The sequence below is a fragment of the Aythya ferina genome (assembly GCF_964211825.1).
Source record: "Aythya ferina genome assembly, chromosome: 9".
Classification (NCBI taxonomy): Eukaryota; Metazoa; Chordata; class Aves; order Anseriformes; family Anatidae; genus Aythya; species Aythya ferina.
This window is the reverse complement of record NC_140305.1, coordinates 4541919-4562964: the sequence shown is the minus strand read 5'-3', so window position 1 is coordinate 4562964 and position 21046 is coordinate 4541919. Positions and strand designations below refer to the sequence as shown.

Sequence of the window (21046 nt, the reverse complement as noted above, 5' to 3'; positions counted from 1 at the left end):
TCTTCAATTTTATGTTACTGGTTTTATGCAAGATAAGAAGCATAACTGGAGGGACTTCTCATGTCAGAGCCATCATTTTCCCCACAGCATGCAGCTAAAGTAATTTTTCAGTTCTTTTAGTAACATCCTCTTGCATAAATAGCACAGATTTTATGTAAATATATACATATCTATGTGGACAAGTGGGCAAAATGGATCTGGGCAAGTTTCAGTTCAGCTTTGCTGCTGTTTTAATGTTTCTCAGTTGAAATGAGTTTGCTCTATGTACGGGGGGTGTTATTGATTTTGTTTTTTTTTTTTCCATTTTGTTTTAATAGCCACGTTTTACTGCATAAGCTGTAGATACTGGTAACTCTCAATATGAATTGGAAATGTTATCTATTTCTAATATTTACTTTTAGATATTATGTGCTCTTTTTTCTAGAAAACAAGCAAAAAATTAGAGCTGATTTTTTTATTATTATTATTGTTTATGTGAATAATGTGAGATTATTGGGAAGAAATTTCAGGCTTTTACAAATCTGTTGTCTCTTGGGATTTTTTTTTAATCACAGTTCAAATTACTGTACTGTTTGGTGCCAAGGTTCTGGAACATGTCCTCAATCTCTGCCGGGGTAAATACGACTTCCTGGATCGGCTTCCTGTCCCATTGCTCCTGGACATCATTTCCTTTCTGGAACTTGAAAATATTGCCAGACTTTCTCAAGTTTCATGCAGATTTGAAATGGTAAATATATATATATATAAATATGTATATATATACGTACACATACACACATAGATATATAAATTTTTAAAATTTTTGCCTTGTTTTGCAGTATGTTGTTTTTGTTACATCTCATATTACCGTAATCATCAATCTGTCTACTTTACTTTAAGTTTGTGACAACGCAATAATCATCTGTACACAAACAACTAAACGTGAAGAATGAAAACTAGATCTTAGGCTGTTAGAGAAATGGCACTTATCCTGCAGGCTTTTTGTTATATGTAATGAATGCAACAATCCAGGAAATATCACTGTAACTCATGGTTGGATGTTATGCACAATTTCCAGGATTGAGTATTTGAAATGTAAAAGCTATGCTTTGTATTATGGTTTGTATCACTGTAGCGTCTATGAACTCGAACCACAGACCAGGATTCCCTTATGCTAGACTCATTAATAAACAACAAATTATTGCTATTGCTAGAGAGCTTACATTTTAAACCTTTAGCAAAAGACCTAAAATTCTGAATAAATACAGGAACACAAGGAAAGAGAATTTTTTTCAAGAGTTTTGTAGACCTTGCATGAAGGAGCTTTAAGAGGTGCAAGAGGAGAAAGAAATGACTTTGTGCTTGCTAGCTTGCTTGGAATCTACTTCCAAGTATCAGGAGAGTATGGGAAATAGTACGAACATGCTGAATTGGAAATTTGAACGGCAAACAACAGAGGTTGTCACTATTGGCTCATTGGAGCTACAGGTAGACTCTCAATGCTGAATGATGGAGAGCAAATAGGGGAAGAGAGCCTGGAAGTCCCAAAAGAATGAGGAACAATTTGTTGGTGGAAAAAGAGAAAAATCATAGGACGACATAGGTTGGGTTGGAATGGTCTTTGAGAGGTCACTCTTTCCAACTTCTTGCTCAGTGCAGCAACAGGTAATTGGAAGGATGGAAAGATAATATATTTAGAGCCACAATCTAGGAAGATTATTTCTGCAGCTCTGAATGTCTCAAAATTGCATTTAAGCATATTAAAGAGAAAAATAACTTGATTCTTATCCCCAGGGGTGCTGTAGGAACCTAGAATGAAGCCTGTCAAGTTATGGGTTTTACAGTTACTGAAAGCACAAGTAATGGTGAGACCTTAGGAGGAAGATAAAACAGGTTTAGTCATCTTGAAACTGATGTGACAGCTGGAGAGGCTTCAGAGAGACAGATTAACCTTTTAGTATGGAGAACAGGACATGTCTCTGGTACAGAGTACAGACTCCAAATTGTGCCAGGCTGAGGTTACTCACAGGCTTTTTATTACTTAGAGTCTATGTGGCTCAAGAAAAATTCTCTGAAAGACTGCTGATAGTTCAAGAGGCTGTGGCTGTACAGCTGTTCCTATGGTATGGCTGGAAAGACATTACAGGTTCTTTAGTGGGTGTGAGTTTATTGAGTGTGAGTGCAAGTGAGCACAAAACATACAAGGCAGTGTACAGACAGTGCAGAAGAAAATGCCGAGATAAGGATAGAGTGCATGTCATGAATTTAGAGATGAAGGGCAGATTGAGGTAGATAAGCTTGCTGAATTCATGTCTTCAGTGTGAGGATAAAAGGGTTGATTCTGCAACTGGGTAACAAGTAAAGGATGAGACAATAAAAGTGATTAAAGGAGAGGAAGAGAATGGATGGAAGTTATGTTATTTATTAATATACATCTGTCAATTGCAGAGCATGTAGTATAGTAGGATTAGGTGCTGTGGAGGGCCATAAAATTTTCATTAGTTTAACACAAAGCCTTGGATGTTCTGGAACTTACCAAAATCCTAAAAAGTATTAACTTGCATAATAGTAAAAGTTTTGGCACAAAGAAATAACCTATTACAAGTGGTAATGGTATGCTCTGATTCCCTCATTTCAGCAGTATTTTTTAAAAAATAAAAATTTGTCCCAATGGTATGTTTTAATTCCAGACCAATTTATGTGCAGGTTGGTGTGCTGTTCTGTATGGAATTATGAAATAGCACGTTCAGATTTTCAAACGGGGGAAAACAGTATACCAAAGTTACATGTACTCTACCATAAAGACATCAAATTTTTATTACAATTAAAAAGCGCAGGGAAGGTGGAAAATGAAAAAATCTGGAGGCTTTTGCAGCAGGCACGCTGTTTCCACAGGAAGGATGGAAGGAAAAGCTGGCTGCCGTGCCACCCTTGGGTTTGTCAGCAGCAGCTGTGTCCTGACCCCTTTGGCCGCGGGGTGTCCTGCCGGTGTCCTGCCTTGCTGCTGAGCCCCGAGGACGGGAGGTGTTGAGGGACAGTCCCAGCCCCAGGACTGTCAGAGGCTCCGCGCTCCCGTCCCGTCTGACACCCTCACAGGCTGAGCTGAGCACTGGTCTTTGTTACCCAAAGCGTGACACCGTTTCTCCTCTCCCTGTAGTTTAGCAAAAATTCGGCTTTCCAGGGTACCCAATCTGTATTTCGAAGGGCCTTCGCTTTCCTCTAGGTACCGCTTCCTCCCCAGTGACACAGAAGCAGCGCATTTCAAACAGACGATGCACGGAGGCCCTGCGTTGGCCCCCGCCGCTCAGGCACCGACCGCGTTTTCCAAAGGCGCTGTCAGAGGCCTCTCAGTGCCTCCCGGCGCAAGCTCGGGCTCAGGCTCGGTTTATTTTGTAGAGGACCTCAGGCGGCCCGAGCGGGCAGCACCGCCCTGCAGGCCCCGGCCCCGGGCCAGGCCGCCTCGGGTTGCCGGCGGCTACTCCCGCCAGGGGGAGCCCGGGGCCCGGCGCGGGCGGCAGCCGGGGCAGCGCCGCGACCGCCGGCCCGGCCCTGGGGGCGCTGACAGGAGTGGGGCGCCGAGGGGGGCGGCTGGGCCGAGCTGCTGGCTGAGCGCCGGCTGCTTCTGCAGGAGCGGGAGAACGGCTAGGGGAAGAGAGCAGAGACTTAAAGAACACTGGACGTCATTTTTTCTGCCTCTTTAAAATGTAACATTTCCACACAATTCTGTTTATGGAGGCACTCTGAGAGGGGGAAACATCTCCTGAGGAATGGCCTTAATTGCTTAAGGCTTCTGAAAGAGTGTTTCTGTTATAAGTCCAAATGCAATTGTGAATAGGACCAGGAACAAACGCATTTGGCTCCTTTTACTTACCATAAAACAAGTTTGTATTTGCGATTTGTCTTCCACATCCTGCCAAATTTTTCAGTGTAAGCTTACACAGCTGAACAGATTTCAGTGGGACCATAGGAATTACATACCAGGAAAGTCTGTGGCATTACATCTGCCCTGTTTGTAGTGTGCTAGAGAGGCCTTCGATGTCATACCAAATGAAACTCCACATGTTTCACAGAAGTGTCATATCTTGCGTCAATAGCACTGGGCAAAACTTCCGCTGACATTACTGTGAGTTGTTCCTAATGCTGCGTCTTCCAAGACAGCAGGCAAGCAGCTTACACCGAGAGTGACCCCCGTATTTGGTGGCTGTGTTGTCTGATCACATTTTGTGCAAATAAAATGATCAGTTAGGAATGAATAAGCCAAATGATGATTTTAGGCCTTTACTTTCTCTTACAACTAGACATGTAACAGTAATACACAATGGTAAAAAAAAAAAAAAAATTGTGGAGAACTTGTATGATACGATTACACCTGAAATCAAAGATCTTGCACTGGAAATGGGCTGGAAACATTTTTTCTCCACAACCAGAATTCAGCTACAGCTGCAGCTCTGAAGGAGGCAGAAACAAGATGCTTAAAACCAAGAAACTGAGTAAAGATGCATTTTTCATTGACGTAACCATTGTAAGGTGTGGGCTTGCTACTTGTCAGGTCATATATACTGACTTTTCATCCTTATTAGAGAAAGCAGATTAATTAAAGGATTAAAAGAGTAACAACAAAACACGTCGTACTAGAAGCAACATGTAAATAATACAACCTTTAACATGTTAGACATCCTGAAATCGTATTATCCTCAGCGTCGTAAGATACTAATAGTAGAAGAGGTGGTGGTTCCTTTGTACTTCATCCTTCTGACTTCTGTATTTTGTTCTGTATCGTTACCTATACAGAATAGGGCAGAAAGTCAGCAATCTTTTTGTCCTACAAAAGTGGATGGTGAATGCTGAGGATTTTACTGTCCACCATGGTAAATTTTCAATGGTTATGGGTGAGTAACATGTAGCTGGTTCCAGAGTTTGATGTATTTTGAAATATTTTAAATTCTTTTCTAATTTTCAAGCAAATAATCATTTTTTCAACAGGAAGAAATTTCTTTGGTGACCGAGGGTATCAATCAAATGGTCTTCCTCATCCTGCACAATCCATCAAAATCATGCTTTTTTTCTTTTTCCTTGAGGCAGAAGTTTTCCTTGATGTTGCTGATGCAGCAACTTCTAAAAGTATTTGATTTCTATTGGTGGAGTTGTATACTTGATAGGAGACATTTGCTATCTTATGAAACTGTAATGATGGTTAGTTAAGAGTGCTTTAAACTGAAAGCAGTTTTTACTGAATTATAGCCTTACCACAACAATCAGCTTCACTAATTAAGAGGCTAAATATTGTTGCTCTGAAAGTACTCATCAATTAAGACACCATTTGTCATTGACTAGACTTAAGATCTGAGCATTAAAAACAGTGATTGCAGTATTTTAAGTGTAATATCTGAAGGGTGTTTAAACGCGTATATTTACAACTTTTTAAAAAATGTCAAGTATTAAATATGAATTTTGTAAATTCATTAAAAATAAATACAGTGTTTCTGTATATTTTTATATCTTTATAAAGCTGCATTTTAGTTCTTACAAGATGTTTGTTAATTTATATATACATTATTTTGTCCTACAACTACATATCAATATTCTTGAAGAATTTGATGATTATAGTTCTTTAGGTAGAAAATTTCCACGTTAAACTAATAATGCATTCTTTGCTCCTTGTGACTATTTCCTTTCAGAACAATGACAAAACTTTGTGATCTGCATAAAATACTGTATTCATGAAATTTCTGTTCTGTGTAATAAAACACTGCAAAGGGTAACTTTGCTTTAGAGATGTCTTTAAGAAATATGGTATGTGAGCAGAGCTACTAAGCAACAGACCCTTTATTCTCACTTTCTGTAAATTTACCACCAATTACTTTTTTGTTAAGTTGTGACATCAAAACAGATTTAGGCAGTTTCAGGTTCAGAAACCATGCTAGCCAATATAGACTGAGTTAATATTACTTAAAATCCTAATTTCACTCTGATTTGTGTGCCCACCTTCCTGCCTCTTTAAATAATCATGTATCTGTCCCTTCTGTTATCAGAAATGAGAACAACCATTTTTCAGGGGAATCTTCATTTTCATGTTTAAGAAATTAACTTAATCAGTAAATGAACAGAAAGTGAATTTTAGGGTAATGTATGTTTATTCCCATTTTACAGCCCATTAAGGACTTCTATAAGAAGGTATGTTGCAGATATCAGAAGTGAACAACATATTATTCATTACATAATATGCAAAGTTGATTTTAGCTAAAGGCAAAGTGAAGCTTTAAGTATAACAGGTACATTTTTTTTTTTTTTTCAAAAAAAAAAAATGAGGCAAATCATCACTTTAATACATCTATTTCACCAATGAAAGATAGCCGATAAGCTAGTAGCAGCATTCACACCAAGACAAACCTGTAACTAAATCTGTAACTAAAGAACTGATGTCAGTGAAGTTCATATGAAGATTTTCTGTAGCAAAAAAGCTGATTTTAAGAAATTACTGGCTGTTTGTTCATGCCACATGTTGCAGTTCACTGCCATCTCAGTTGTTGTAATGACGATTTCATAGGCCATAAATATTGTATCAGAGAACTGATCTTAAGGTAGTTTGTTTTTTCTTGAGGGTTTTATGTTTAACTTTTTTCACTTCAGTGACCTATTTCAAAGTATGTCCCTGCCAACAGTTGTAAAAGTGCACAGCTAAGTTGGTGAATTACGATACAGAACAATGGGATTTGAGGTTCAGAACTTTTTTTTAATCAACCGTGCAGCTACAGAGAATGTCTGTATAGTGATAATATTTCACACTGAACTGTGTGCCAATATTTCTTCAATATAAGTGAATAATACCAATTGTTTTTAAATTCTAGCAGCATGTATTAGTGTTAAACCAAGTACTTGATTTGTCATGAAAAAATATTCATAAAGCTAGCAGGAGGAAAACAAACAAACACTTTTATTTGATATAGGAAAATTAATATCAGCCTCACCTCTCACAGCTGAGGTGTATGATGTCTTGTAGCATCACACAAAATATTCTGCATTAATTACCAGATGCTTAACGTTGTTTAAGAAATTTTATTTAAATATTTTACATTGTCTTAGTTCTTCCATGCTTTGCAACATCTGATTTTCTAGTGAATAATCATCTAAAACATGACCAGTCTTAGATAGTTTGTGGTGTGCTTGTATACAGCAACACAAGTGATCATAATTCAATATTTTTGTTCTAAAATTAATTGTAACAAAACTTAACAGGCTGTAGTCCAGTTCTTTCTAAAAGTATATTTGGCTCATTTTGCCATTTTGCCCAGCTCTGTTTCTTTAATACTTTTACCTGTCCCATCCAGAAAGCAGACAGAAACTTCAAACTGCTTCTGGAAATATCCTCCAGTCTTTGGAATCATGGTGGGATGCTTCCACTGTAAGGTATCAAACCATAAGGCAGGCTTAAGAACCTGGTATACCATAACAAAAGATTTTCTCTCTTAAATTTCAGATTTTTTATGATAAAGGAGCCATTGTGCATTTAAGTAAATTATTTCTGTATCCTAAAACACTGCAAACGAGTCAGACAAAGTTTATCTTTCCAAAGCATGCCTGTAAAAATACAGAAGGTATTTGTTCTCATCTCAGGTGTCTCTGTACCTGATATAGGTATGATCAGCAGCAGCTCCAGGTCAGTTACTACAACTATGGCAATTTAGATCAGATGTGGTTCATAGTAACATAGCTAAATCTCATAAGCAAAACTAGAAGACTGTATATACAGAGGTACAAATTCTGTGCTCAGTTACATCAATATAAACTGTGAGTAACTATTGAAGTTGTTGAATCTGAAATTAGAAATTGCTCTATCTGAATGTGGCAACTCATGCATGTGCAACTAGTGGAACAGATCATCAGAAATGTTGCTGCTTATCATTTCTGTTGAAGAATCAAATTAGTATTTTCCATCAGATCTCAGGATTTGCTTTTATGTTTGTTTTACTTCAGGTGCATTAAGTGTCAGAGCATTTCTAATGCAGTCCATGTATTGAGGATGGCTACTTTACCATGCAGTTGATATATAAAAATAGAAAAAAAGAAAAAAAAAAATACTAAAAATAAAAAACCTTGAAGTACTTGAAGTAGAGAACCCTTTCAGAAAAATCTTTCTGAACTTTTCTTCAGCTTTGCATCGTAGAATAGCAAATTTTAATACATTGAATTAATTGAAGTATTATACTAGCAATTCAGCAGCACTAGCCAGGTAAGAAATACAGTCATTTTCTCATATTTACTTACTAATCTTATATCAGATAGAATACATAATAGGAAGGATTTTTATAAATCATTTGTATCCTGATCAAATTTGATTGTAGGACTAGTGTAAATCAGGAGTAACTGCACTGCAGTCAGTGGAGTTTCACCAATGGTTAGCAGTGAAAAGTTAAAAGAATTAAGGTTAAATTAAAGTTTAATTCCAGCTCTGATCCAATTTTAGAAGACTGTCAGTGTGCTTTTATTCTCTATATTTGTTAGTTCTGAAGTAAAAGATCTTAAGTCATTTTAAAAGCATATTTCTAATAATTTATTAGCATTTTGGAGCACATTTGCTTTTCACTTAAGTACAATTCAATGTGGTTGGTTTCAGCTTTATACTGCTGTACAGTAGAAACATGGAAAGAAATAAATTCTATAAAAAGTCTGAAATTTGTTCTATACTTGTTCCTCTTCAGTAGACTTTTCTTGTGGTTGCTTCTTTCCAATATAAGGTTGAATAAATAAAAATAATATCCCCACCAGGTACAGCAAGCCACATATGTAAAAAGAAAAATCATATTTATGTGTGATGTCATAGATCCAACCTGCAAAATAAGGACAAAACATGTTCATTACAAAGCTTGACAAAAAGATAAATTGTATGGGAGTATATGAATGGTCTTGCAGATTTCTTACATGACATTTCAGTCAAATCCTTAGTTGGTTTGCAGGAAAAAAAAAAAAAAAAAAGAAAAAAAGAAGTGTTGATTGTCTTCTCCTCTAGATGCTACAAACAGAAATGTGTTAACAAAACCTCTTGTTCACTCACCATAACCCAAAACAGCTGCAATACCTATTCCCTCACTGAATTTTTATGGAAGTCTTAAAATGGGTTTAGCTATGTGCCATCCTAAGAATATGAGCAATCTTCACTGTAAAACTGTACTTTTTCAGATAAATTAGTACAACGGGTCTGACTTTTGACATTTTGGAGTCCCAAACCAATTACTTTTTCCACCCTACCATTTTCTTTGGAAAAATGCCCCATACTGCTACTGTGTCATGCAGGCTAGCCTGAATTCTGTGCCTTGTGCATTCCCAATAGCTTGCTCAAAGACTCATGTACTGATAAAAGACTTTTCAAAAGAAAGTCCTGGTACTGCAATTACTCTCATTCCAACCCTAATTCCTTTGAAACAAAAAACAAAAAACAAAAAACAGAACAAAAAAAAAAAAAATTAAAATTACTTCAAAAAGGTTTGAGAACCCAAAATAGCAAAATTCTCTCATTTAATTCCGGCTGCATTGCCATGTAATCTCAAGATCAGAAACTTTTTTTTTACACCAGCTAATTGCATCCAATTTGCTTCCTTACTAATGACCAAATACAAAGATATGTTCAGCACAGACTGAGAGGTGCTAAAAGAAGATATGGTAGAGTAAAACCTGCTGCTTATCAAAGGATACTAAATGAGCTTTCTCCTAAGTCATTTCAGCTTACTCAGTGCTGGGGAGATGAAGTGAGAGCGTTCTAAGCTTTCCTGCGCTGCTCACGGTAGAGCTGGCTTTCATTCAGCCTAGTGCCAGTCCTGGCTGACCAGGGCCATTAGCTACAAGGCTTCTTACAGCTTTCTTCTGGTTTGCGTATCTGTAACAGACTGCCATGGTCTGGCTACAGTATTGACCATCAGTACCTGTAACTCTCCCCACCATACTTCGCCACATCTTTCTATGAAAAAAAATTTATAATGAATGTTTGCTTACACCTCAGTAACTTTAGGGATAACACCACATACACTCCTGCCTTCTGCTGTGTATACCAGTAAAGAGATTGCAAGGAGTGCGGTCCCAAAAGGAGATACCACTGGCTGAAGGAAGGCAAAGCCATGTCAGTCAAACCAACACATCCAGCTTCGAATGGTGAAGCCCAGACACACTTTATAATTCTTGAGGCTAATACTACAAACACCTGCGTACCCTGAAAGCTATTCACCATTTTCATCTAGGCCTAACTGTATATACAGCGCATATACTACACAAACACATAAAAATTGGTTATCCTTTGTCATTTTAAAAAATGGTAATATCTTAAAGAAACATACCATTGAAAGGACAGCTTGTAATAGATTTGGGGTTGTTTACAAGGATGGTAATTTGTAGTGTGTGAATAGTAAGCAGCAAATGTGTTCTTTATATGTGCAATGGAAAGCTGGATGTTACAGTCCATTCTAGAAAAGCTGTAATTTTGTTAATGTTCATAGCATAAGAAAGCTTAATAACATAACAAGTCAGATGGTTATAAAACAAATAACTGCTGGTCAGAAATTTGAACATTTTACCTGCAAAGGGTGGTCCAAGCAATGCAGATACTCCATTGGCACAGATGATGATGCCATAGGCATTTGCAAGGTGTTTAGTTCCAACTAAATCTTCAGTCACAACAGGCATTAGGGAAAAATAGCCACTAGAAAATCCTATTAGAGCACAAATCACAGCCAGACTAATGTATGTTTGCATTAGTGGCAAAGTAAGAATGCAGGTGACCAGGGTGACGTTAGCCATGAGGAAGACATTCCAAGTGCTGATGCAAGGGAGATCAGAGATGATTCCAAGGATCACTTTACCAAAAATATGCACAATGGCAATAATGGATGTCAATGGAAATATATTGTTCTGACTAGATAAATTGTACTGCTTGACTATCTCTGGAAGATGAATAAAGGGAATGACAAAGCTGCTATAGGCAAACAAAGCCCAAATTACAAAGGCCACAAATACTCTGTTGGTAAACAACGATGCAGCTCCAAAGTAACTGGAGTACCAGATTCCAAAGCCCTTCCTGACCGTAACCGTCAGCTGGCTTGCTGTCTTAAGAACAAGCAGTCCATACATACTCTTTCCACTTCTAGATTTACCTTCAGTTTCTATGTGCTTAACACTGTCAAGCACTTCTTCATTTGTTGCCTCTTCTTTTTTGTCTGTTTCTTCACTGATGACTCCATTAGATTTTAAAGTCTCTGCAGAATGGGACAGAGCTTTTGCCTGATTATTTTCACTATTACGTCTCACAACATATTTTTCATTAACATCTTTGTGGGATAGTGGTCTCATAAGTGCCCCACAGACACAAAGGTTGAGGGAGATTGCACCTTGAATGAACATGGCATTCCTCCACCCAAATTCCCTGCAGAGATACTTCAGTAAGGCTGTCATTAAAAAAGCTCCAAACCCTGTACCTGTGGTACTCAGTCCTTGTGCAAGTGCTCTTCTCTTCTGAAAATACTGTCCTACCATGACCACTGCAGGCAGATAAACCATGCCACTACCAACACCTATGAAAAGAAAAATCAAAATAAATCTGAACTTCATGTTTCATGAACTTCATGAGAAAAAAAGCAGTGAAAAATTAATCAGGTTTATTCCTATTTTTTGCAGAAGCATAATAGTAAAATCAAGAATAAATATTCAATTTTCATGTTAACTTTCATTTCTGTCTTGTAGTGTTTTCCAAAAACTGTGGTACTTGTTCCAGTAAGAATACAATACTGCTATTTAACTACTGGGAAAACTGAAATACAAGGAAGATAAAACCTTTATCTCAGTTCCACATGCTACCACCAGAAAGCCCCAAACATCCCACAATAAATCAGTGAGAGTTAATACAGAGACAACCATGAACGAAACCTATGTTGACAAATCCGTATTTGTAATACTTGCATCTGATGAAAATCTACACTGAGGCTTTCTCCTCACCTTTGAGCCACAGTGGCAATGAGACATTTCAGGCGTCAGCAACGGGGCTTAGCCCAGTGGTAGGGCCTCAGGAGGCTTTTATGTTTCTCTCAAGGCACTGCTGCACCAGGGAAGTACAGGGAGGGCTACACAGTTGCTGCACAGGCATATTCTTAAAAAACGGGATATTAACGATACCTGTTTTAAGCAGGAAATGTTGAGCCTTATGCAATCACATCAGTAAAGGTAACAGTTGCCCAATTTTTTTCACAGCAAATTCCTGACATTTAAAGAGGACTGGAATACTGGTGTATGCAGAAAATAACTTCAAGTTTACTATGGTCATAATTTAGAACAGTGTTTTTTTTTTTTATAAAAAAAGCTTTCTTAAACAGCTGATAAGTTAGTTGCATTACATCCCACAGCTAAATCAGGGCGAGAAGAGCAGTTATGCCAGCAATGCCTGAAAAAAAAATCACCTCAACATCACTGCAATGTATCATGGTCAGAGCTGACCTGGCATGCCTGTTTGTGTTTATTTCTAGTCAATGCAAACACACTATCAGACTTTTGTTTTACACTGTGCCTCCCTCCCCTAATCCAGCTGAAAACTTGAAGGCAATCTCTCTGCCTGCCAGGCTGGCCTGCCGTTGGCTGTGCAACAGGCTGAAAAAACAGCTTTATAATCACCCTGTTCCCATCCACCTGGGCTCATACTTGCATCAGTATTTACTGCACTTGTATGCACACCCTGTGAAGTAAAAAATGTTATTAACAATTTTATCTTTCCACTCTGTGGGCTACATAGCAAAGTGTGGTCTAATTACAAGCAAAGGCATGCCACTGTTACGCAGACACAGGACTACAGGCCTCTTCATCTCCTTTTCCTCACAGATTTGGCACTTTGGTGCCACAGCATGACCTGGCTCTGCTCTCCCCTTCCTGTGGGCCTCGAGGGTTTTTTAACTCCCCCGGCCACAGGGAAGGCTCCTCTGCCCCCCAGACTGCCACCACAGGGAGAAGAGCACATGGGGTTGGGGTGAGGCTGGCGGCCAGGAGGCAAGGGGACAGGGAACAGGGCAGGCGCCATGAAGAGCTGGAGGAGGCGAAAGGTTCTGAGGTGAGGGGTGCTTTGGGATGGAGCTGGGGGTGGCAGTGGCCGCAGGCAAGACTGGGACTATGGGGACAGGTGGCATGAGGGCATCTGACATGGCTGGTCACAGAGGCCTGAGGGAAAAACAGGGCCATTAGCAAGCCCTCGTGCATGGAGGCCCAGAAGTAATTGCAGCAGGAGGCAGCCACTGTACACAAACAGCGGCCTGATCTCTTACAGCTGTACAAACATGAAGGAAACTTCCTGAGGTGGTGGTGAGGTGACTGTGAGCAAGGGGATGGGGTGTGAGGGGTTAGGGAGCAAGGAAATGAGTGGAGTGGACAGGGAGTGAGAGGACAGGGAGCGAAGGCACTGTGAGTGAGGTGATCCTAAGTGAGCAGACAGGGAGTGAGGTGATGGTGAGGGGACAGCAAGGGAGGGGATGGTGAGTGAAGAAATAGTGAACGAGGGGACAGTGAGTGTGGGGACAGTGAGGTAATGGCAAATAAAGCAGCTGAATGTGGTGATGGCAAGCAGAGCTGTCATCAAGCAGAGCTGGAGGAAACATCTCAGGCATCTCTACACTGGTCTTCTGGACAAAATTTCTCCTGCAACAGCATCACATCTCTACCTCATGTAAAAATTTGCCTCAGCCTTTTTATGAAAATTCAGTTTTTGCCTCACTTTTTAAAATGGTTGTATAATCTCTGCCTTTTTGTCTAATATTCTTGATATGCTCTTTCTGAAAAGCAGCAAGCAGTTGAAACAACGGCAGTGTAGGTTCCTGTCTGCCTGAACATACCCAATACGTATGGGAACAGAAACTGCCAAAAGGGCAAAACCTTGCCTGTAATTATTGCTGTTTGTTTAGAAATTTACAACATTATGGAAATCTATGGTGTGCTGGTATAAAGAGTTGTCATAGTGATCCTTTCTGGTTTCATTTTTTTTCCATCCAGCTAGATTAAAAAAAAAAATGTACAGAAATTCTGCAGATTTCTCTGAAATTGTGTGAAGGGATAGTTTGAGGGAATGGAGGGTACTGAAGCCATTGTCAGGACCACAAACATTTTTTTTTGTCACTGTTGCACTTCTGTCATATTAGTCATGTAGTGAATAATATTTCAAAGTCCCTTGAATTGTTTACTATTGCTCAAATAATAATTAAAGGTCAAATTGTGTACTTCTTACTTGAATTAACTTAATATTTTTGTTTCATATTTATTAACAATTTCTCTTTCCAGAAGGAAACAGTGAATAAAATGGAGTGATCCTTTAAGTAGATAATATTGGATTCTTCCACGTAGTTTCTGGAATTAGCTAAATATTTTCACAAAAAGCCACATTTTGCAAGAAAAAGAGCACCAAGGCACTAGCCTATTGATTTTCAATAAAAATGCATAAACTTTCATGCCTATCTAAATTTCAGTTGGTTTCTATATATAAAAAGGTTTCCTAGAGACCTAACTTTGTCTCAAAAGAGGAATACTCTATGCTTACCTGAATTGTCTACTGTCATTACCTCACTGGTAATAACTAATACCCTGTTCTGTCCTCCTGTCATCTTCTCACACATGAGGAAAGTGTTCTGTTCCCCACAAGCCTGCCTATTCATAATTTCATATTAAAATAGAAGAGTGAAAATGACTAGTTCTAAAATTATTTGGAATGTTTTCTCAATGGTCATTACTACTGTTACATAGCAGTGTGTCATAACCAAAGTATCGCGTCCTCTGACAAACCTTCAGCAGGAAATAATGCTACATGTTTCCTTACCTCTCACCCAGAATATGTAGCAAAATGAGATGCCATTTATTAGTGGTTGTTGATGTAATATGAATATCTACTATTAAAAATTACACATAAAATATGACTACATGCATTGTTCAGATTCAGGCAGATCAAATATACTAACAAGGATTCAGTACATGAAACAAATACAATAATCTGCTTGCAAGAAAGACATTATTATTTTTTTTCTTTTTATTTTTTTTACCCATTAAAAACATACATGTAACACCCTTTAAAATGGGTATGGAAACAGTACACAATTATCAAATTCTTGTATTTTGTTAATATGTAGCAACTCCACAACACACCTGAGGAAATACTAGCTGTTTTTTTTCTGTGACAAAGAGAGGAGTTAGCTAGATATACGGTTCAACAGTATTTTACTATCTTTAAATTCCATTTGTTAGAGTTTTGATTACATTCATTATTCTAAGTAAGAATACCATCAAATATATTCAAATGGAAGAAACTGGTAAAAATGCCATCTTCACATGGTAGATTTAAATGACAATGAAAGCCATTGGGCCCAATCCACTGTGTAAATAAATAAGCTTTCTGAAAAGATAACAGTCTGTAAAGCCTGTGACAGAACTAGAATAACTCTACTGAAATCAAGGATGCTGCTCATTGTCTCTTATTTCTCTGACTATAACACTGTGCCAGATCACATGAGGGCTGAAGAAGATAAAAACAAAAGTCAAGTTATATTCCATAATTAAAAGTTTTTGTGTTTTTTTTTTTTTTGTTGTTGTTGTTGTTGTTGTTTGTTTGTTTTTTAATTTGGAAAAACTTTGCAGGAACCAGTCTAACTTCCCTCTTTGCTCACCCAGGTAACTTCCAAAGCAATCAAAAATCATTGAAAGAACTTTCAAATGTTAGTATAGCTTACCAGCTGTCACTCCAAATGTAAGGAAGAGGTAGTGCACATTTGAGGCATAGGCACTCAATATCCAGCCTAGGGCATTCAATATCCCTCCAATTATTGCTGTCTTGCGGCACCCACACATGGTAATGAATAAACCAATAAAAGGCCCTGTTAAAGAACAAGAAAAAATGCTATGCTATTTATTTAAATATCTGCATTGCCTAATATTTTTTCAAGTGAAGATTATTAATGTTGTTTTAAACAAAATGTTAAACATCACACTACTCAGGCAATTCAGTTTATTTTCCTTATTACCATTTAAAATCCTGGAAAGAAAAATTCAACCAACCAAGCAAATACCCATAAGACCTAAAATCAAAATGGCTCTGTGAAGAAGGAATGGTTTAAACAGAAGACAAAATGAAAACATTGTTCCCCAAAATGAACGCTGAGTGAGTGCAGACCTTCTTTCACAAGCAAATACTTTATTTTGTTTTCAGTGGAGTGTTTTAGGCAGACCTAAACACATTTTCAATCTTAATTTAGGGAAACAGAGGTCTGTATATGCATACATACCCCTATAGATATTATTTGGGTTACTCTCCTCACATCATTCTTTCCTCACAGAGTATGAGGAGGTCCACAAGCTTAGCAGATTTTTTGTTTTCTTGATTCTCATGAGACCTTGGAGTCACAAACAATCCTTTCCTGCTCATGCTGTCTCCTAGTCAAATTGTCTTCTCTACCATCTTCTCTGTTGTCCCTATTTTCTTCTAACTTGTAAAATTTGCACAAGTGATTCGACAAATTAAAAAGGCAACTCGGGAGAAATGGGGAAGCTCTGCTAATAAATTGGAAAACTGTAGGAAAATATTTGAGGGATGAGCAACAAACGTATTCTAAAAATCTCTGTAGCTCTGAAATAAATGACATTGGAACATACCTACAATAAGTGTAATGCCCATGCTAAGGGAGCTAACCCATGCTGTTAAGCCACGGCTTTGATTAAACTCTTCAAGCCACTCCATGTTGAGTATTCCAAGGGCCATTTGGGACCCCATAATAAGTATGTGCACAAGGAAAGAGGAAAGTACAATCATCCAAGCCCATCCTCCATCGATGTTTGGATTAGGCTTAATTGGCTTACTTCCAACTTTTGAGTCATCTCCAAAATCGTATCCAATATCCTCTCGACTAGCATACATTTTCTCCACAGTATTCTGAAATAAATACAGTAAATAACTTCAAAACACATTCAAAATGATCCAATTTTGTAGCTTGGTTATGGTGAAGAAATCACAACTGTATTTCACCTTTTTTTTTAAGTGCAGTTGTAAAGTGAATAATGAGTTTTTGTTGTTCAAATTCTCTAATTGGAATAGATCTTATCTTTCTGTTTATTATCATGGCTGTCTATGTGGGAGTACTTATGGGTTGCCAGTAGGTCGCATTATTTCCATTGTTATGTATTTACTTACTTGCATGTGGCTGAGAGCACTCACTCTTCATGGGTTGACTGTGGTCACAGAAACAGACTGGTCTCTCTCTGTATATTCCTTCTCTGTATCACCTTCTGCTGTCCCAGTAAGATTATGTGTCTTTGTGTTCTAGTGAATAAAGCTTGGAATCAAAAAAGGAAATCTTGAAGAGGAAGGTGGATTGAATTACTGTATTTTTTCAGAGGAAACTAGTTTTGAGATGTATGTTTTCCTTAGTAGTGGAAGGACAACAGGGAAGAGAGAAAGATAAAATTTAAGGTTCTTAATTTTCTGAAAGCTTTACTTATATAAATTACAAAGAAAGGATTATTACTTCCTCTCTGGCAAACTTTAAACTTTTATGAGAGTTACTTTGACAAACAGTTTACGATTATGCTCTCAGTTTCCATAGTGCTAATCCATATAATCCTACTAAAACCAATGAATTCTTCCAAAATAATGTCAATGCCTTCAGAATCAAACTGAGTGGCAGAGCTATGTGCATAGACATGTAGGATCAGGCCATAACAGCTTGATTTGATTACTTTGATTTCGTCCATTGTTATTGTGTGAAGATTACAACACAATGTGAAAATAATTTCAAAACAATTTGCAAGTAATTTTTAATTGAGTAACAGGCAAGGTGCAGAACCAAATCTTCCCTCTATCTGATTTATTCTGCAACATATTGAAATGTTACATGGCTGTCAAGTATCACATAGGTTTCCATGGAGACTAGAAATAAGTGTAATGACACAAATTACCAAAGATTGTAATTTTTTTATCTTCTTTTTTTCTCTGGAGAAATAGGAAGAGCCATCAGCTTCACAATAGTCAAACAAGAGAAGTTACCAAAAATTGTTTTAAAAAGCTTCGTGTACTCTGAGCTCTCAAAAGATACGTCTCCCAGCTCAGAGCCAGCCCTTCAGCACAATGCATTGACAGATAATGGAATAACTCAGACTCTTTACTAATGAAAATTTGAGCTGTTCTCTTTAAATACATGAGTGTATTCTGCTTCTTAAGTTACTACTTTTCCCAACTATTTTTTCTCATTGCTAGATAAACATACAGATCATATTAACACGTAGATGGAGTCAGAGACGGTTGGACAAAGCTATTTTCACAAACAGTGACAAACTGCCCGTGCATGTAACCTGTCCATGCTGGCCGCTCAGTAAGTCGCCTTCAAAGTTAAGTGACACAGAACCCTTACGTGCAGTACAGGGAAGGGTGGGTAGCTAAGGGCACTTGAACATTTGGTTTCCTCCAGGAGCACGCTGATTTGCTTCATACAACAAACCGGGAGCTAAAAGATGTTCCCCTGGTATCCAGTTCTTCACCATGGATACTCTTCATGGACTAAGTTATCACTAGCCCTAACTTGGCCATGGAAGAGAGAAGGAAAGTATTGATGACAGTGAGGAATGACAAGAACTGTGTACATTTAACACTTGCCGCATGATCAAATGATGAGTACACACCTGGGTGCCTGTTCATACACACTGAACTGACTTACTGGCTTTTTCTTTCCAAATCAGGCAGCAAAAAGAAGAGGGATTATGCTTAGTCATCTGTCTGGAGGTCCGCCAGGGTGTTTGAGGCAGGATTGTATACATGGCGAGGGGAATGCTGAGGGGAACGCTGAATGAAGATGAGGGGATGACCGTGAGGACAGCCTGGGACAGCCTTAGTTACAATTATACTTAATCCTTCTTCTACAGAGGGTAGGTGTTTAAGATAGCATTCTCACCCTTTCTTATTAAGGTTCTGGGAGCCAGATCCCCCACTGATGCAGTTTATATGACTACTTACGGAGGACTCAGCCCACTCGAAAGAAATACAAACGGCACAAATGTAACAGAGATAGCACATAATCATGCTAATGGAAAGACAAAAAGAGAGAGAGACAGAGAAATAGCAGAATGAAGGACAATTTCAAGCTGATAACCATAGTCTGTGTAGGATTAGTGAAAATGTATGATGGATATTACAGTACATCTTAGATAATGGAACACAAAATTATGTAACTCAAGATTCAGAGTAAGGATTCAGTGTGGAACCTCACCTTTCTCTTTCATGCTTTTGACTGTTTTTTTGTATGCACCTGAATCTCATACTGGATACCAAAAAAAAATCCTTCTTTGGACAGGATATAGATACTTCTTTCATATATTCAAAATGATTTAAAGCAAAAATAATTGGCACTGAGATTAAAAGATATGACACTCATTTTCGCAACAGCAAAGAAAATGCAAGCATCCTGACAGAATGGGCTTACCCTGATTAGATGCGAGCTGATGTCAGGCATGCATCAGCCCCCACAAAGCTTGGGATAATGCATATATTTTCCCTTTTAACTGGATTCTTGCTTATTATTACTTTTATACTAACTTCCCACTAATGTCACAAGTTCAGAGTGAATACACTCAAAAGCACAGAAGGTCATTTCCAGTAACTGCACGAACTCTGGGGCTCTGGGTAAAGCAAGGACTGGATGTCAGGCTCCTCTCCCCACTACTGACTCATCGCCCTGTAGCCTACTGCACCTGGGAGAAATGCTCTTACCTGCCTTCAGCCTTCTTCCCACACCACAGCACTGCCAAGAACACAGTATCACAGAAGGCAGAGAAGCCCAAGAGGCTCGTAGCAATTGTGAAATCCTAGAGAAACTGCAATGAAAGTGACAGTAGCTGATTTGTAAAGCCACACATACTCCCCCAGCGAGCAAGGTAGTGAAGACCCGCTCACAGTACGTGTTGAATACAGACCCTCACAAGGGATTGTATTTAAATAGAGGAGAATCAGGATTCTTGCTTGGGCAGCTGGAGGAGGGCTAGACTTTTTTTTTCAGAAAAGCTTTTTATATTGTATGCTCACACACACACTCAGCTTTTAGACAATTGGCCCAAATGTTAGTGTCCACATAAACGCTGAGCTTTTTTCAAAAATCTGACTCATGAGCTATTTTAGAGAGGTGCTTTAGCAGGTGCTATAACAAGACCAAAATCAGCAGAGAAACACCAAAGTTCCCCGTACCATCACTGGAACTATGGCTCCCTGGCTTGAAGTTGAACAGGTTTATCGGAAATACCTCTGATCTGGATATAAAAAGTCCACGTGATGAAGAATTTACGTAGTCTTTGGTAACCTCTTGCAGTACCTGATTGCCTCTGCCTTGAAAAGTATGGGATCGAACAGGATAACTCATCAGCGCTTTATAAAGAGGAAGTTTTGCTCCACAGTCTTCCCATTCGCTAAGCCACACCTAACTGTGTTTTGAAGATGCACTGAAAAAATGTCGCTAAAAGCAGAGCGTATTTTGGGCGTGGTAACTTTCATCATTGCACCCCGACCTCGGCGCTGCTCCGAGCCCCTCGGCTGCCGCGGGCTTCCCCGGAGCCGTGAGCAGCTCCCGCTCCTGCAGACCAGCGCCACGGCGCGCCCCAGAGGCGAAGGGGCTGCCTGGGGGCAGCGCTCGCCGCTTGCAGCCCCCGCCGCTCCCCGCAGCACCGGGGCGGCCGCCGCCTCCCCGCCCCGGCCCCCCGCACGGCCCCGGCCCCGGCCCCGGCTCCTCCCCGGTGCTCACCCCGCCGGGCCCCGGCCCGCATGGCGCTGGGCCCCGCCGCCCCCGCCGGGCTGTTTATTTGCTGCTGCAGCCCGCGGCCGGGCTGGGGGCTGCTGCTGCTCCCCCGGCGGCTCGCCCCCTGCTCCGTCTGGCTGCCATTCCCCGCGGCTTCAAATCGCCACGCTCTTTCATTCCTGCGGTACCGGCTGATTCTGGTTTGGCTGAGGAGATTTGCAGTCCTCTCACATGCACACTCTGGTGGCTGGATGAAGTTTATTGCCGCACAGGTTATCGCCAGAAATACGCATCAGAGAGAG

General features: G+C 39.3%; 2 protein-coding genes across 11 annotated transcripts in view; one reads left to right on the top strand and one right to left on the bottom strand.

The window, feature by feature from the left end:
* FBXO36 (F-box protein 36) overlaps positions 1 to 8701 on the top strand; it is a gene marked incomplete at its 5' end in the record, with an annotated part of 16160 nt that extends 7459 nt beyond the window's left edge. The window contains 2 exon segments of the mRNA XM_084529258.1: positions 555 to 727; positions 4222 to 8701. Of these exon segments, the coding sequence (XP_084385384.1) occupies positions 555 to 727; positions 4222 to 4431 (383 nt within the window). The 3' untranslated portion in view covers positions 4432 to 8701.
* SLC16A14 (solute carrier family 16 member 14) lies at positions 8507 to 21046 on the bottom strand. Of its 10 annotated transcripts, none has more exons than XM_084529300.1 (7): positions 20751 to 21046; positions 19730 to 19833; positions 17162 to 17290; positions 16831 to 16903; positions 15708 to 15851; positions 10542 to 11534; positions 8507 to 8807 (listed from the first exon to the last, which is right to left on the bottom strand). In XM_084529300.1, exons 3-7 carry the CDS (start codon positions 17165 to 17167, stop codon positions 8659 to 8661), a joined length of 1365 nt encoding a protein of 454 aa, XP_084385426.1. In that variant the 5' UTR covers positions 17168 to 17290; positions 19730 to 19833; positions 20751 to 21046; the 3' UTR covers positions 8507 to 8658. The 10 variants fall into 10 exon arrangements, with proteins under 10 accessions (XP_084385426.1, XP_084385427.1, XP_084385428.1 ...); XM_084529301.1 differs by having other exon boundaries at positions 16627 to 16903; positions 17162 to 17393; positions 20751 to 21044; XM_084529302.1 differs by having other exon boundaries at positions 16627 to 16903; positions 17162 to 17303; positions 20751 to 21044.